Here is a 14,972-nt window from a genome sequence, read left to right as displayed (position 1 = left end):
AAAAATGAATAAAATGTTAGCAACCATAAATATATGAGAAAATTGCAAACTGTCTCCTTGATGCTCAAAAATTTAAATAACTCACTAGCAGCCAGAAGGGAGCACATTGCTGTTTCAAACTTACGGAATTTGTTGTGACAGAATTTGTTGGAACATATCTGACAATTTTTTTAATTATCCAAGCGTTTTTACCTCTTCCCAAAGAGGCAAACATTTTAAGTGTCTCCTTCAGAACAGAGTGAGAAAAAAACAATTAACTACTCAAGTCAATACAGCTGTTTGTAAGACCAAGTTAAAAAAAGTTACATCTAAGTTATTACTTAAAATAGGATTCCTTGTCTGCCTGTAGATTTCTACTGCAGAATAGCTAGGTAATTTAGAGTTCTAATTCCACCTCCAATAATTACTAGCTGTATGACCTTGGGCAAGTTTCTTAAATTCTCTGTGCCTTAGTTTCTTTATCTCTAAAATAGAGATAATAATGCTACCTATTAGGTTTGAGTAGATGTCTACATATGTACGCATGCAAAAATAAGCCTGACACCTAGTAAGCACAATACACGTGTACACCACTATTACAGTATTACTGTTATCATTACTATTATCTATGCCACTGCTTCCAGTTATAAACTAGTTAAGCTGGGGTCTCTCCAGAAAAATGCACATGAGTAAAAGATTCTGAACACAACTGCAGAGGACTCATGGAACCCAAATTAGAGAAGTCCTACCAAAAAAACTTAGAAAAAGTAAAGTGGTTATTAATGCTCCCTTGTGCTATGGACCTCTTCAGTAGTCCAATTAATCTATGAATTCTCATTTCAGAATGTTTCTCACTATATGAAATACACAGGACCACAAAATAAACCAATTACATTATAGTCATCAAAATATTTAAAAAATTTTAATTTAGTAATAAATGTGCTTCTTTACTAATGCATTAAATAACAAGTCTTTTTACATATAACAAGGAGTTATGAGCATAAACATTTCAAGATACCGGCAAAAACTGTAATATGATATGAAAACATTTCTCTTCTTGCATTCATTTCATTCGCATGAAATTTCAAGAATTTTTAATTCCTTTCAAGAATTTTTAATTCCTTTCAACTAGAAGCTAGTGAAAATAAACAGGCAATTTTTTTTTTGCCTCAACTAAGTTCACGAACTTCCTCAATTCTAACTAGGGATCAGAATAAGAACTCTTGGTTTAGGTAAAGGAAATGCAAAAATAAGTTTTGGAGTCTTGTGTTCCAGACTTCAGACTTTAGTCCCCACATTATTTACACCTGAATGACCTTAGACATCAAACCTCTGAGCTTTGGTCCCCTCATTTAAAATAATTCCTACATCAATGAGGTTACAAGGATTGAATATTAGTTAATAAAATGCCAAATGACCAGTGTGCTATTTTTCATTGATATTAATACCATACGATTAGACCAAGTATTTAGTTGACAGTTAATTTTCAATAAAATTCTTATGTGAAAAATTAAAGCTCACATACTGATTTAAATGGAAATATTAATTATACATAACAGCTTTTTGAGAGCCATGATTTGGCAATAGAATGACCTGTATCTAAATCCTAATTACACTAGTTTTACTAAGTTAACCTCTCCACCTCAGTTTTCTCATCTTTAAAACACTGTAATGTTGTTTTAGAAACAAGAGAAGATCTAACTTAAACACTCAATAAGTGAAACTATTATTAAAGTTCACATTTTTAACAAAGCCAAAGCAATCAATTCGTTAACTCAAAAGTTTATTTTGGAATCCATGTTGATATAAACAAACTTCACAGTCCTTTGCCTGGCAAAACACATATACATTTAAAATCCGCAGCATTTGCTAGGCATAACATTCCTAACACAAACCGGCACTGCTTGAAATCATATCCGATTTCTTATTCTGACCAGCGAAAACGAGGATAAAAAACGATCAACAGAATGGGTTCAATAATTTTAAATCTCTTCATAATTTACTTGGAATGTTTCAATGAATATTTATTATTAATATTAGGCATACTCCAAGGTATCTGTCTCTTTAAAACTCAATTTAAAAATCTCAAAATTATCACCTATACACTGTCAATGAGATTAAAAAAAAAAAAGTAAAAGCCATATATTTACTTTATGCCAGAATACTATAGGTTAAGATCCCCCTGCCCCTGATAAAAACCCGCCATAGACTGGCCCTGGCTCTCGAACCAATATACAACCTGTAAATTCCTTCCCTCATTGAAAAGATTCTTTTTATGGGCATAGTTAACAAGTGCCAAGTTGCCAAGTTGCAGCTTTGCTGGTTTGACGTTTTCACTATGCAAGAACAATATGATCTGGAATTTACTCAAAGCATTAGCCAGGCAGTCAGCTGATGCTCACTGCACACAAGAGAAAGACAGAAATAAGAGAAATTAAAGCTTGTATTTGTGTAAAATAGATACCTACTACCTTTCAAATTAAAATAGGCCAACAGCAGATGTTCCAACTAAATAAAAGTATTTCTATTGTTAAACAGCAATACAAAAAAAAAAAAAAAACCACAAAAAAACCAAAACGCCCAAAACACCTGGCTTTCCCCGAACTAAGTTTGTCTCGTTCTTGGAATTTTTCTTGTAAAGGGTTTTAATCCGTTCATAAAACCAGCCCCTCAACGCGAAGCCGCTGCCTGAGTAACTTTTACAAAAGGTCAAGGCGGTGCCTTTCAAGGCTTCCAAACCCTATTGGCTTCTCCTCCGTTCACGGTAACTCACTTTCCACCCAAAGAACGTTCCAGAGACCTACGGACGGGTACCAAACAAAATTTGGTGGGGGTTGCTAAAACGAGGCTTTCAACTTTCTTTTCAAAACACTCCTACCGAATTTCACCTTCCTCCCTCCGCGGCCCCACATGTTGCTCGCCTCCTCCCAGAGGGCCGCGCGAGGCCTCGCTTCACCCCCGGAACGCGCCCACCTGATTACCCTTTTCTCCGCAGACTCCGCCTCCCCCCCCCCACGCCCGCCCGCTTGCCTCCTTTAGGAGGTCCATATGGGACACTTTCCCCTTCCTCCGATCGTCACGCCGCACCAGACAAGCCTCGATCCTCCACCTTCAGTTCTCCCCCACCACGGCCCTCACCTCCCACCGCCTCCTAAAGTGTTGCGAGCGCGCAGAGCGGAGCCGCGGGCCTGCACGGCCCAGGTGCTGTGTCAGCCTATCTGCCGGTTCCGCGCCCCGTACGGCCTGGAAAGTCACATGGCGCTGGGACCGGCCGGCGCCTCCACACTCCAGCCCTTCTCAGAGCAGGACAAGATTCCCAAGTCCACTCACCTCCACGAAGAGCAACATGTCTTCCTCCGCTCGGCCCAATCGTTCTCGCCGACGCGACTCCAACTGGCTTACAGGCCCGAGCCCCAGACGCTAGGATAAGGACACTCGCCTGGCCCCTCCACCCGGCAGTGGACCCGGCTCCTCCCCCGCCGTCAGCCGCTGCGGCCTGACCCGCCCAGTCCCTCCTCCCTTGAAACAGCAACTGTTTCCGGCTCTAGAGAACAATTGCTTCCGGGAGAAGAGAAAATCCTCAGCGCGCTTAACTTTCGCACTACCTTTTCCAGCCGCAGTATGGACTGTACTATCATCTGGCCGGGGCGGGGGAGGGATCCGAGGAGGGCACCATTCTGTGCCACGGGGGTGTGTAAAAATCTCGGAAGCGGGTTATGCTTTGCCAGATAGCTGCCGCGGCCGTAATAACTCCGCAGTCCTCGTGGCCCAAGACCTAGTTCCGAGAAAAAGCCGAGCTTGTGCAAAGTGTGCTGAAAAACGCCCAGCCCTGCCGAAAAGGCAGCGGCTCCGAGGAAAAAAAGTAGAGGAAGGAAAAAAAATTCAGCAGTAATAGCAACTGCTGTACATTAAAGGCCTACTGGGTGCTTGGCACTATTCTAAGTATTTTACGTTAATTAATCTTAAAACAGTCCAATGCAGTAAATACTGTTTTCCCCATTTTACAGTTGAAGGAGCCCTCTAGGAGGGCGGTTTTCCTTTAGACACACCTTTAAAGAACTTTGCCCCCAATTCCCTTGAATTAGGTACCCGCATCTCTGCTCAACATAAAGCTAGTTGGTAATACTTAGTCTAGATAGCTGGTATTGATGTTTTGCCAGTAATTCGAGTGAAATACAATAAAAACAAAGTTTTGAATTATCTTTATAATTTTCTGTTAGATAATCCAAATTTCTTATTATCTTTAGCAACACCTGCTACGATTTATTCCTCCCTTTATCAGTCCCATTTCGATATCCTAGCTCAGACACTCATCGTTTGAAATAATTTTGTCCTGCTCCTCTCCAGTGGATTTTTCCTATTCTTTTATTTCAAAAAACTTCCTAAATTGAAGGTTTCATTTTCACCAAACTGTTACTATTTGCTTGCAAGACCTTACTATTCTGATCCCATATAATCTCCCTTACTTAACCTCAAATGAATCTCATTTTTCATTTAGACATCAGATTAATTCCCCCATCGAACTGCGGATATTGGGTTCCATACTCTCCCTAATCAGATCCCCCAGTAAACTCAACATTACTTCATCTCTATTAAACCAATCTCCTTACTTTTCCCCTGAAATACAAACTCAGCACTCACCTCCAAAGCCATGGCTCAGGGTGTCTTCCCTATCTGGAATGCCTTCATTTGTCAATCAACCTTCTCTCTCCATAAGGTTTTCCCAAAGACTCTGCTCTCCACAGATCGCTTCTTCATGTCCCTTGTTAGCACCTGAATATTATATTCTATCTTAAATTCTTTCCTTCTTTTTGTTTCTTCACAGGTACCCTATCATATATTCTTCACAGTCTAAGATAATGGTAGCCACATAGTAGTGGCTCAACAAATGCTTGTCAAATTGAAGGATTTTTAAAGTTTGCTTTTAAAAGCCTTCATTTCTTAATTGCTGATGAATTCCATGCTGCATAAAAAAAAATACGAGAGGGAGAGAGCACAATAATGCTAAATTAGTTTAATTGACAAACACGTAGGCTACTTTCTGAATGGCTAAGGTAAGCAATTTAAAGAAAACAAGAGAAATAAGTTATTTAAGGATCTCACAATCTGATATTATTATCAACAAAGTAATTAAATAGGTTAATTGATAATATCAAGAAATGCTGGATAATGATGGATATTTTCATCAAACCTCACATGTATAAAAAAAAATGATTCTCCTTAACTGTGATCCTTTCAGAAAACATGAACTTTCTTGAATAAAGTCTTAATTGTGATTATGGGAAAGGAGGGAGTAATATTTTATGACTTGGGAGAGGGTGCAGTATAACAATAAAGGAAAATATTCTGGGACTTGAAAGTTTCCATTGGAGAGGAGTTTTAAACTGTAATGGATATCCAAATTTTAAACAGTTTCCATGGAGGAACTGAGGAAGAATATGCCAAATGTTGGAAAAAGAAAACTAAAGTACAGCATCTGGTTTTGAGTTCACCAACTAATGGATAGAGACAAATAATATATAGTTACACTTCAATAAGTACTATAAGAGAAAGTTTACAAAATAAGTTGGGAACACAGGGGAGGGAGTAACTTAGATAAGGGGGATCTTTAAGAGAAGGGAAAATATTTTTGCTCTTATATATTGCTTGATATATGTTTTTTAATTAATTTTTTTTAATGGAGGTACTGGGGATTGAACCCAGAACCTTGTGCATGTTAAACATGTGCTCTACCACTAAGCTACACCCTCCCCTCAATTGCTCAACATTTTTAAAAGACAATTTATGATCCCCTGTGTCCCATTCTCTGAAGGACTGAAACACAAATTGTTTAACTTTACAAATTTACAACAAGCACTCAACATAGGACTAAGTTTACAATAAGTTTACCATAGGAACTCAACATAGGAAGTTCTTGTACAGAAACTGTTATACATCCACAATTTGTATAAAACCTTAAACCTACAAAATTATATCATGTAGCTTATGAATTTATACACCTGCAGTAAAACTGTATAAACATAGACAAAGCATAAATACATCAAATTCATGCTTGTTAAGGCCTCTGAAAAGGGACGAAGGGGAAGGGAAGGAGTCTGGGGAGAACGCCCAAGGGGACTTCAACTTTAATCTCTAATGCTTTCCTTTATTTAAAAATCTCTGAAGCAAATATGAAAAAAATGTTAAAACTGCTCATTCTAGGAGATAGGCCCGTGGCTGTTTGTTATATTACTTTCTGGACTTTTTCACATTTTTTTAAAATTAAAAGATAAAAAAGCTACATAGCCAACAAAGCCATCTGTCAATTGCTTGTCCCCTATATCCTTTCACCTCCACTGCAATCAAAAGAGCTGCTCAAAGTACTCCTCCTTCAGTTAGAAGCCTCTAAGCGTTCCTTTCAATTTCTCAGCCAACTATGGAACTTCAAAGCCTTCTTCAGTCAGGTTTGAAAAAACAAGCCACTAGGTAGTGCAGAGTGTGATCTTCATCCAAATACTGTTTTCCAAGTTACTACATATCTAGGAAAAGTTGAGGGGCAGTTGAGGAAGTTGCAACACAATTATTCTATTACAGGCTTAAAAGTTCTTAAGCAAAACCTCAGGAAGAGAGACGAACCAGGATTACATTTCACACACTGGATCTTGAATTCTAACACCTAGACTTTAAGTTCATTTAAGCAGAGCTATATCTTCTATTTCTTTTAGCATTCCTGTTGTCTATTCTTTCCTACCCTCCCTCCCCTCTTCACCATCAACCATCACAGCATATAGAATGCCTAGTTCTTTGCATAGAGTAAGCACTCTTTAATTGTTTGAGTCAATGATAAAGTCACAATGGGTCTATTATGACATCACCATGACTGGAATACTATGGCTAGCATCAGGAGGGAGCAGAAAAGGCCTCTTCTAGCTTCCTATTGGACACTTTTGTTAACATTTCCCTATATTCTGTGAAAAAAGAAGAAATAAAAGAAAATCACTCAACTTTCCAAAACATTTATCAAAATGCAAACTGAGACAGATAATGAACATGAAGCAGAAAAAGAAACTTTGGATTTCACCGTAAGGTACAAAGATGTCCTTGACAGATCAGACATCCCTAAGCTTGAGATCCCATTCACAATACAGGATGTCATCGCTAAGACTGAGCAAGCACAGCTCCATCGAGCCAGAGAGGTAGGTAGTAAATGAAAAGTTTATAGATTGCAACTTTTTTTTTTAACTTTCTGCAACCAGCTACATTTTTTAAAAGAGCTCACTTTATTTCTTAGACACTTGACTGTGTTTGAGGTAACTTTGATTTCAAATGACAATGTCACCTGACTCTGGATAACAAGCTCCAGTTTTATATTAATCTCTTTCATTTTCATATCAGAGTTAATCAAGGTTTTTAAAAAATGAATCATATGTGCCTCTGAGTGATGGGGATAGAAGGAAAAAATAAAAGCTATAGCTAATGTTGATATCTAATTTTAGTCAATAGTTTTCATTTGTTCCCAACTGAGTTTTCATCAACTAGTTATTAACAAGAAGAAACATGATTGAGTTCTAGCTTCGTTTCTTTCCCTTGAACACTTCATGGAAGAGGGGTTTATTGGCCAAAAGAGAAATCCAAGGACAGTAAACAAAGAGCTGAAGTAATACAACAATCAAATAGACCCTAAACCACTAACGCTATACCTATACTGCATTCTATTCCCTCAGACAGAATACAGCAAAATTGGTCAGGTTAAAAGAAATGAACTCAGGGGAAGTTCTTCCCTACGTGTAAGGAGTGTTAAATATTTGTACTTTCTCATTCTCCATTTAGATTTACCCCTGCTCCAATTTCCTACATCTAGCAACAATAACACAGTGTTTACTTTTAACACCTTTATTGAAGTATAGCTGGCATACAATAGACTCTATTTTTTTTAATGTAAGTTTTAAGAAAAAATTTAAAAATACATATATAAAAATACAAGTTTTAATATATATACACACCTGTGAAAAATGTCATCACAACCAATAGAATGAACTTACTCATCACCCCCAAAAGTTTTTTCATGCCCCTTTACAATCCCACCTACACATTCTTCCCTGTTCCCACCCAATCCCCATCCAACCACCAATCTGTTTTCTGTCACTATAGATTATTTTACATTTTTAAAGATTTTCTGTAAGTGGAATCATACAGTATTTACTTTCTTTTGTCTGTTTTCTTTCACTTAGCATAATTCTTTTGGGATTCATCCACATTCTTGCATGTATGAATGAATAACTCATTCCTTTTTACTGCTGAGTATTCTTCCATGGCATAGGCATTTGGGTTGTTTGGGTTTCAGGGTTGTTACAAATAACGATGCTATGAACATTCATGTACTTATTCATGACATTTTGTGGGCATATGCTTTCATTTATTTTGGATACATACTTAGGTTTGGAATGGCTGGGTCATGTGGTATATAAATGTTCAATTTGAAAAATAAGCTACCAAACATTTAAAAAGTAGTTATACTATTTTTATAGTCCCACAAGCAGTATATGAGATTTTACATTGCTCTGCATCTTTATCCATACTTGATGTTGTCAGTCTTTTTAATTTTAGCCATTCCGGAAGGTATGTAATAGTATCTTATTGTGGTTTTAATTTGTGCTTTCATAATAACTAAGGATTTTGAGCAACTTTCCATCAGCTTATTTGCACTTGGTAGTTCAACTTTCCATCAGCTTATTTGCCCATACTTTCAAAACTGAGGGGCCTGGGTTCTTCTTATTCATTTTTGATATAGTTATTTATTCTGAATACAACCCCTTTATCAGACAGATGATTTGCAAATTTTTTTTTCCACATTTTATGGCTTGTCTTTTTCATCTGCTAATAGTGTCTTTCAAGGAACAAAACTCCTAAGCCCAATTTATGATCACTTTCTTTTGTGGCTCACACTTAGGGTGTGGTATACAAGCAAACTTTGCCTGACCAAAGGTCAGAAACATTTTCTCTTATGTATTCTTTTAGGAGTTTTATACTTTTAGATTTTACATTTAGATCTATGATCCATTTTTTCTTAATCTTTCTATATGATATCAGATACGGATCGAGGTTCTATTTTTTTAAACAACTATTCTAGCTTCATTTTGTTCAAAAGCTGCCCCTTTCTCCATTGAATTGCATTTGCACCTTTATTGAAAATCAATTGACTATAGATGTGTGTGTTAACATACACTCTAGTCTATTCTCTTGTTCTATTTTTCTATCTTTATGCCAATACCAGTCTCTTGATTACTGAGGTTTTGTAATAATTCTTAAAATCATGTCGTTTTAGTTCATCAACTTTGTTCTTTTCCCCAACTTCTCTCAGATCTTCCTTTTATCTCCTTTTCCTCTTCTTTATCCCCACTGCTTTTTCCCTTTGCTTTTCTGCAAGAAATTTAGAATCGGTCTGTCAAATTCTACTGGAAAAGAAAAGCCTGCTGGCATTTTGATTGGGAATGAATTGAATTTGTAGACTAATATGGGGAGAATTGAAATCTTAACTATATTGAGTCTTCTGACCCTAAACACAGCATATCTCTCCATTTATTTAGGTCTATTTTTTTTCAGAAGTGCTTTCATAGCTTTTGTCAGATTTATCCCTAAGTATTTCCTATTTTTTATACTATTGTGAATAAAGTTGTTTCTCAATTTCTATTCTCAATTGTTCACAACATAGAAATGCAACAGATTTTTGTATATGAATCTTGCATATTGAAACCTAGTTTATTAGTCCTCATTGATTTTCTTTGTACATTCTTTGGGATTTTCTACATAGACAACCTGTCATGTGCTAGTCGAGGCAGTTTTATTGCCTCCTTTCATATCTGTGTGTATTTAAACTTGGTTCTTGACTTTCTGGATAGGATAGGGCCTCCAGTTTCAAGCTGAATAGAAGTAATAAGACATCCTTGCTTTGTTCTTGATGTTAGGGGAAAGAATTCAGTCTTCCACCATTAAGTATGATAGTAGCTGTATGTATTTTATGGCTCTTTATCAAGTTCAGGAAACTTCTTTCTTTTCCTAGTTTGCTGAAAATTTTAATCAGGAATACATACAGGGTTTTTTCAAAGCTTTTACAGCATCTAGGGGGATAATCATGTGGGGTTTTTTTTCCCCCTCTCTTTCTTTGAATTTGTTAATATAGTAAATTACATTGACTTATGGATGTTAAACCAACCTTGCATTTTGGGGATGATTTATCCCATCTACTAATGATGTAGCATTCTTTTTATTACCTTGTATTTGATTTGCTAAAATTTTGGTAACAACTTTTGTGCGTATGTTTATAAAGTATATTGGTCTGTAATTGTGTTTTCTTGTAATGGTTTTGGTTTTGGCATTAGAGTAATGCTAGCTTTATAGACTCAGGTAGAATATTCTTTTCAGTTTTCTGGAAGAGTTTGTTGAGAATTGGCCTTTCCTTTTATATGTTTAGTATAAACAGCCAATGCTTGGGTATGTTGGGGAGAAATAGTCAAGGAACCATTTAGACTTGGGGTTTAATTCATGGAAAGATTTTAAGCTACAAATTCAACACAACAAAAAAATAATCATAGAAATATTCGATTTAGCTATTTCTTTTTAAGTGAGCTTTCACAGATTGTCTTTCAAGGAACTTGTCCATTTCATCTGAGTTGTCAAGTTTATTGGTCTAAAGTTGTTCATAGTATTATCCCTTTATGATCTGTAAAATCTGTAATAATGTTACCTTAATTTGTCTTCTCTGTCTCTCCTTACCAGTCTGGCTAGAGGTTTATCAATTTTATTGATATCAAAGAATCAGCTTTTGATTACACAGATTGTCTTTAATTGCTTTTCTCTTTTTCTATTTTACTGATTTCTGTACTTATCCTCATTTCATTTACATTGTTTTCTTTGGGTATAATTTGCTCTTCTTTTCTCTAGATTCTTAAGGTAGAAGCTGAAGTTATTGATCTGAGAACTTTTTTCTTTTTTAATAAGTGTTTTTTCCCATATATTTCCCTCTCTGCAAATGAAAATGCTGTGTTTTCATTTTCATTCATTTTAAAATCTTTTCTAATTTCTTTTTAAATTTTTTTCTTTCACCTATGAGTTATTTAGAAAAGTGTTATTTAGTTTTCATAAATTTGGAGATCTTTTTCTCTTATTTATCTCTGATTCAGTTTCATTCGGGTCAGAGAACTTATTTCATATGATCTGAATCCTAGTAAATTTCTTGAAATTTGTTTTATGGCTCAGAAAATGGTCTATTTGGTAAATGTTATGTATGCATTTGAATACAATTTGTATTCTGTTGTTGAATGGCGTACTCTATAAAATAACAATTACATTGTTAGTTTGTAGTAATGTTCAAGTCTTCTGTTGTTTTTTTCTCAACTTTATCAATTATTGAGAGAGGGGTTCAGAAATGTTTGACTATAATTGGGAATTTTTCTAATTCTTCTGTCAGTTCCACCAAATTTTCTTCATGTATTTGGAATCTCTGTTATTAGGTGCCTAAACATTTAAAATTGCTATGTTCTCTTGACGAATTGGCCACTTTACCATTATGAAATGACCCTATTTATCCCTAGTAATATACTTTTCTCTATAATGTACTTTGTTTGTTATTAATATAGCTACTCTAGCTTTCCTTTGATGAGTGTCACTATCCTTTTTTCCCCCCTATCTTTTTATTTTAAACATATTTGGGCTATTATATTTAAAGTGGATTTCTTATAGGAAGCATATAATTGAATTTCTTCTTTATCCTGACAATTTCTGCTTTTTAAATGGATGTTTAGAGCATTCATATTTAATGTGATTATTGATATGGTTGGGTTTAAATTTACCATTTTACTATTTGTTTTCTGTTTGTCCCATGTATTTTTTGATTTCCTTTTTGTTCTTTTTCTGACTTCTTTTAGAGTGGATATATTTTATGATTCCATTTTATTTCCTTTATTGGTTTACTAGCTATAACTCTGCTTCACCTTTTTAATGGTTGCTGTGGGGTTCATAGTGTATGTATTCTAAGTTATCACCATTTACCTTCATATGGTATTACACTACTTTTGAAAGTGTATAAACCTTACAGTGATATTCTTTTTTTCTTCTCCTGTCCTTTGTGATATTTGTATCATACTTCTATATATATTATAAACTCAATATTTATTACGTTCCAATTATTTTTGTTTTAAATAGGCAATTACCCATTTTCAACTTTTTATTAGGGTAAAATACACATAACATCAAATTTATAATTTTAACTATTTTTCATTATACAATTCAGAGGCATTAACTACATTTATAATGTTATGTAAGCATCACCACTATCTATTTTCAGAACTTTTCATCATCCCAAGCAGAAACTCTGACCCATTAAACAATAACTGCCCATTCCCTTTTTCCCTCAAACCTTTGTAACCACCACACGCCTTTCTTCTTCTATGAATTTGCCTCTCCTGATACCTTACATAAGTGAAATTATAAAGTATTTGTCCTTTTGTGCCTGCTTTATTTTATTTAGCATGTCTTCAAAGTTCATCTCTGTTGTAGCATGTGTCAGAATTTCCTTCTTTTTTTAAGACAAACTAATATTCCATGGTATGTATATATCACATTTTGTTTATCCATTCATTCATCATTGGACATGTGGGTTGCTTCTATCTCACTGTCACTGTGAGTAATGCTGCTATGAACATAGGAGTACAAATAGCTGTTTAAGTCCTTGCTGTCAATTTTTTATATACCCAGGAGTAGAATTGCTGGATCATATAGTAATTTTATTTTTCATTTCTTGAGGATCTGCCATACTGTTTTCTGCAGTGGCTGCAACATTTTACATTCCCATCAGCAGTACTCAAGGGTTCCAATTTCTTCACATTCACAACAACACTTGTTATTTTCTAGGCTTTTTTTTTTTTTAATCATAATTGCCACACAAAGGGGTGTGAAGTATCTTATTGTGGTTTTGATTTGCATTTCCCTAATGATTAGTGATGTTTAGCATCTTTTCTTGTGCTTGTTGTCCATGTGTATACATTCTTTGGAGAAATCTATTTAAGTCTTTTGCCATTTTGGAACTAGGTTTATTCTTGTTGAGTTGCAGGAATTCTTTTTATATTCTGGATATTAATTACTTATCAGATATGTGATTTGCAAACATTTTCTCCCATTCTGTGTGTTGCCTTTTACTCTGCTGATACCTGAGATGGTCAATTTTTTGTGTCAACTTGACTGGGCCACAGGGTACCCAGACATTTATTCAAATATTATTTTAGGTATGTCTGTGAAGATGTTTCTGGATGAGATTAACACTTAAATCTGTAGACTGAGTACTGCAGAATACCCTCCCTAATGTGGGTGGGTCTCATCTAGTTAAAGACCTGAATAGAACAAAAAGACTGAGTAAAAAGGAACTCCACCTGCCTGACTGTCTTGGGCTGGGGCATTAGTCTTTTCAGTCTTTAGTCTTGAACTGAAACATCAGCTCTACTTGGATCTGGAGCCTGCTGGCTTTCAGACTGGAACTACTATATATATATCGACTGAAAAAATGCACACACGAGAAATTGAGAATTATGGAGTTTTTTGGGCAGAGTTGCTAGGGATTTACGCCCAGGGGACAACCTGTCAGATAGCTCTGAGGGATTGTTCCAAAAAGATAAGGGAGGAGACAGCATATATAGGAGTTCTTGCCAAAAAAAAAAAAAAAAAAAAAAAAAAAAAAAAAATCAGGTAGTCTGAACATCAAAAGATTACTATTAAAGAAAATCAGACATCTCAAGTTAATGAATTTCGTACTTTTCTATGTATGGGAAGATGAGAGAGAGTCTTGGCTCATTGAAATCATTCCCTTGATATGCACCTTTACTATCTAGGGTCAATATCTTGTTTATTTCCATCCTGAATTCCCCTCAGGGTACACCCTTGGGGGTGACTAGAGTGACCCACGGCTTGATGGCAACATCCTTTATTTACTGAAATAGCAAGAGACATTCTTTGTCCCTATATGTATGTATCCTATTGGTTCTGTTTCTCTGGAGAACTCTAATACTAATAGATCATATTTTGGTACTGAGAGTAGTTCTGGAGGAACAGAATCTTAAGGATGAGTTTTCTTTTCTTTTCTTTTTTTTCCCCAGGTAAGTGCTTTAGTACTGTTACTGGTCTATCATAAAGGATTCAGCTCAGGAAGAGCTTAATGGAAGAGACACATAGGGCAAGGTTTGGGAGGGTGTGTGACACTACAACGGCCCCCTTCCAGCCTCCTCAAGAATGAGTTTTCTGAATTGGGTTTGGGGTTTCTGGAATTGGCTCTCTAATTTGATTAGGTTTAAAGATATAAATGACTCCATTTCCAGTATTAAAGAGAGCACTGATAGTCCTTGGCATGATCTGGCAATTAAGATATGCAAAATGTCACCACTGGATACCCTAATCAACTGCTTATAAGAAGCAAGAATCTGGGCAACTGTATATATGATACTTTCAAACATTTTTGACAAATTAACAAATATAATGAGATTGATTCATTGCTCCTAATGTCACTGAACAAAGTGGGGAAAGAAAAGGATGAGATCAGGGATTCAAATTCTCAGTTTAAGTGCCACATAAGTGTCCTGAAGGAGATCCTTAATTTCGTGTAACTTCAAGCTGAGATGAATGAAAATTAAACCAGAATCTCATTCTCTGACTGGCTTACAATACAGGTTGAGTTCCCAGCCTCAGTGGGTGGCTAAAGTTAAAGTGAGGGCATTGATTGAAGAGGAATAGGGATCTTGAATGTTGGCATGGGGATGTATGGAAAGGCTCAGTTAAAGTTTGGAGCACTGAAGCTCAAATTCTTATGCGTGTTCTTTGCCAGGGGAGTGGTCCCTCCACTCCCAGTAGGCGCAGCCTCTCCAACACCACTGGGAATAGTCTCTCCACCCCAGTCTGAGGGGATTAACCCTGTATTGCCTGAGGAAACTATAATGACCTTTCCTGAGGCAGTTACCATGCTAGACAATGCT

The 14,972-nt window shown here is 36.0% G+C and overlaps 2 protein-coding genes across 6 annotated transcripts in view; one reads left to right on the top strand and one right to left on the bottom strand.

Annotated features, from left to right (window-relative positions):
• Positions 1–3,467, bottom strand: part of LARP4 (La ribonucleoprotein 4) — a 57,525-nt gene extending 54,058 nt beyond the window's left edge. For 2 of the 5 annotated variants that reach the window (XM_031462587.2, XM_031462589.2), the window contains exon 1: positions 3,310–3,467. In XM_031462587.2, coding sequence (XP_031318447.2) covers positions 3,310–3,327 — 18 coding nt within the window. In that variant the 5' untranslated portion in view covers positions 3,328–3,467. Of the gene's footprint in view, positions 1–2,857; positions 2,917–3,309 lie in introns of those variants that run through there. The other 3 variants (XM_031462590.2, XM_031462588.2, XM_064490971.1) reach the window with 2 other exon arrangements.
• A 3,516-nt stretch (positions 3,468–6,983) lies between these two features.
• FAM186A (family with sequence similarity 186 member A) overlaps positions 6,984–14,972 on the top strand; it is a 61,380-nt gene continuing 53,391 nt past the window's right edge. The window contains exon 1 of the mRNA XM_031463625.2: positions 6,984–7,154. Within this exon, the coding sequence (XP_031319485.2) occupies positions 6,984–7,154 (171 nt within the window). The remainder of the gene's footprint in view (positions 7,155–14,972) is intronic.

The sequence above is a fragment of the Camelus dromedarius genome, chromosome 11 (assembly GCF_036321535.1).
Source record: "Camelus dromedarius isolate mCamDro1 chromosome 11, mCamDro1.pat, whole genome shotgun sequence".
Taxonomy (NCBI): Eukaryota; Metazoa; Chordata; class Mammalia; order Artiodactyla; family Camelidae; genus Camelus; species Camelus dromedarius.
The sequence above is the reverse complement of the archived record's forward strand: the minus strand, read 5'-3'. Positions and strand labels throughout refer to the sequence as shown.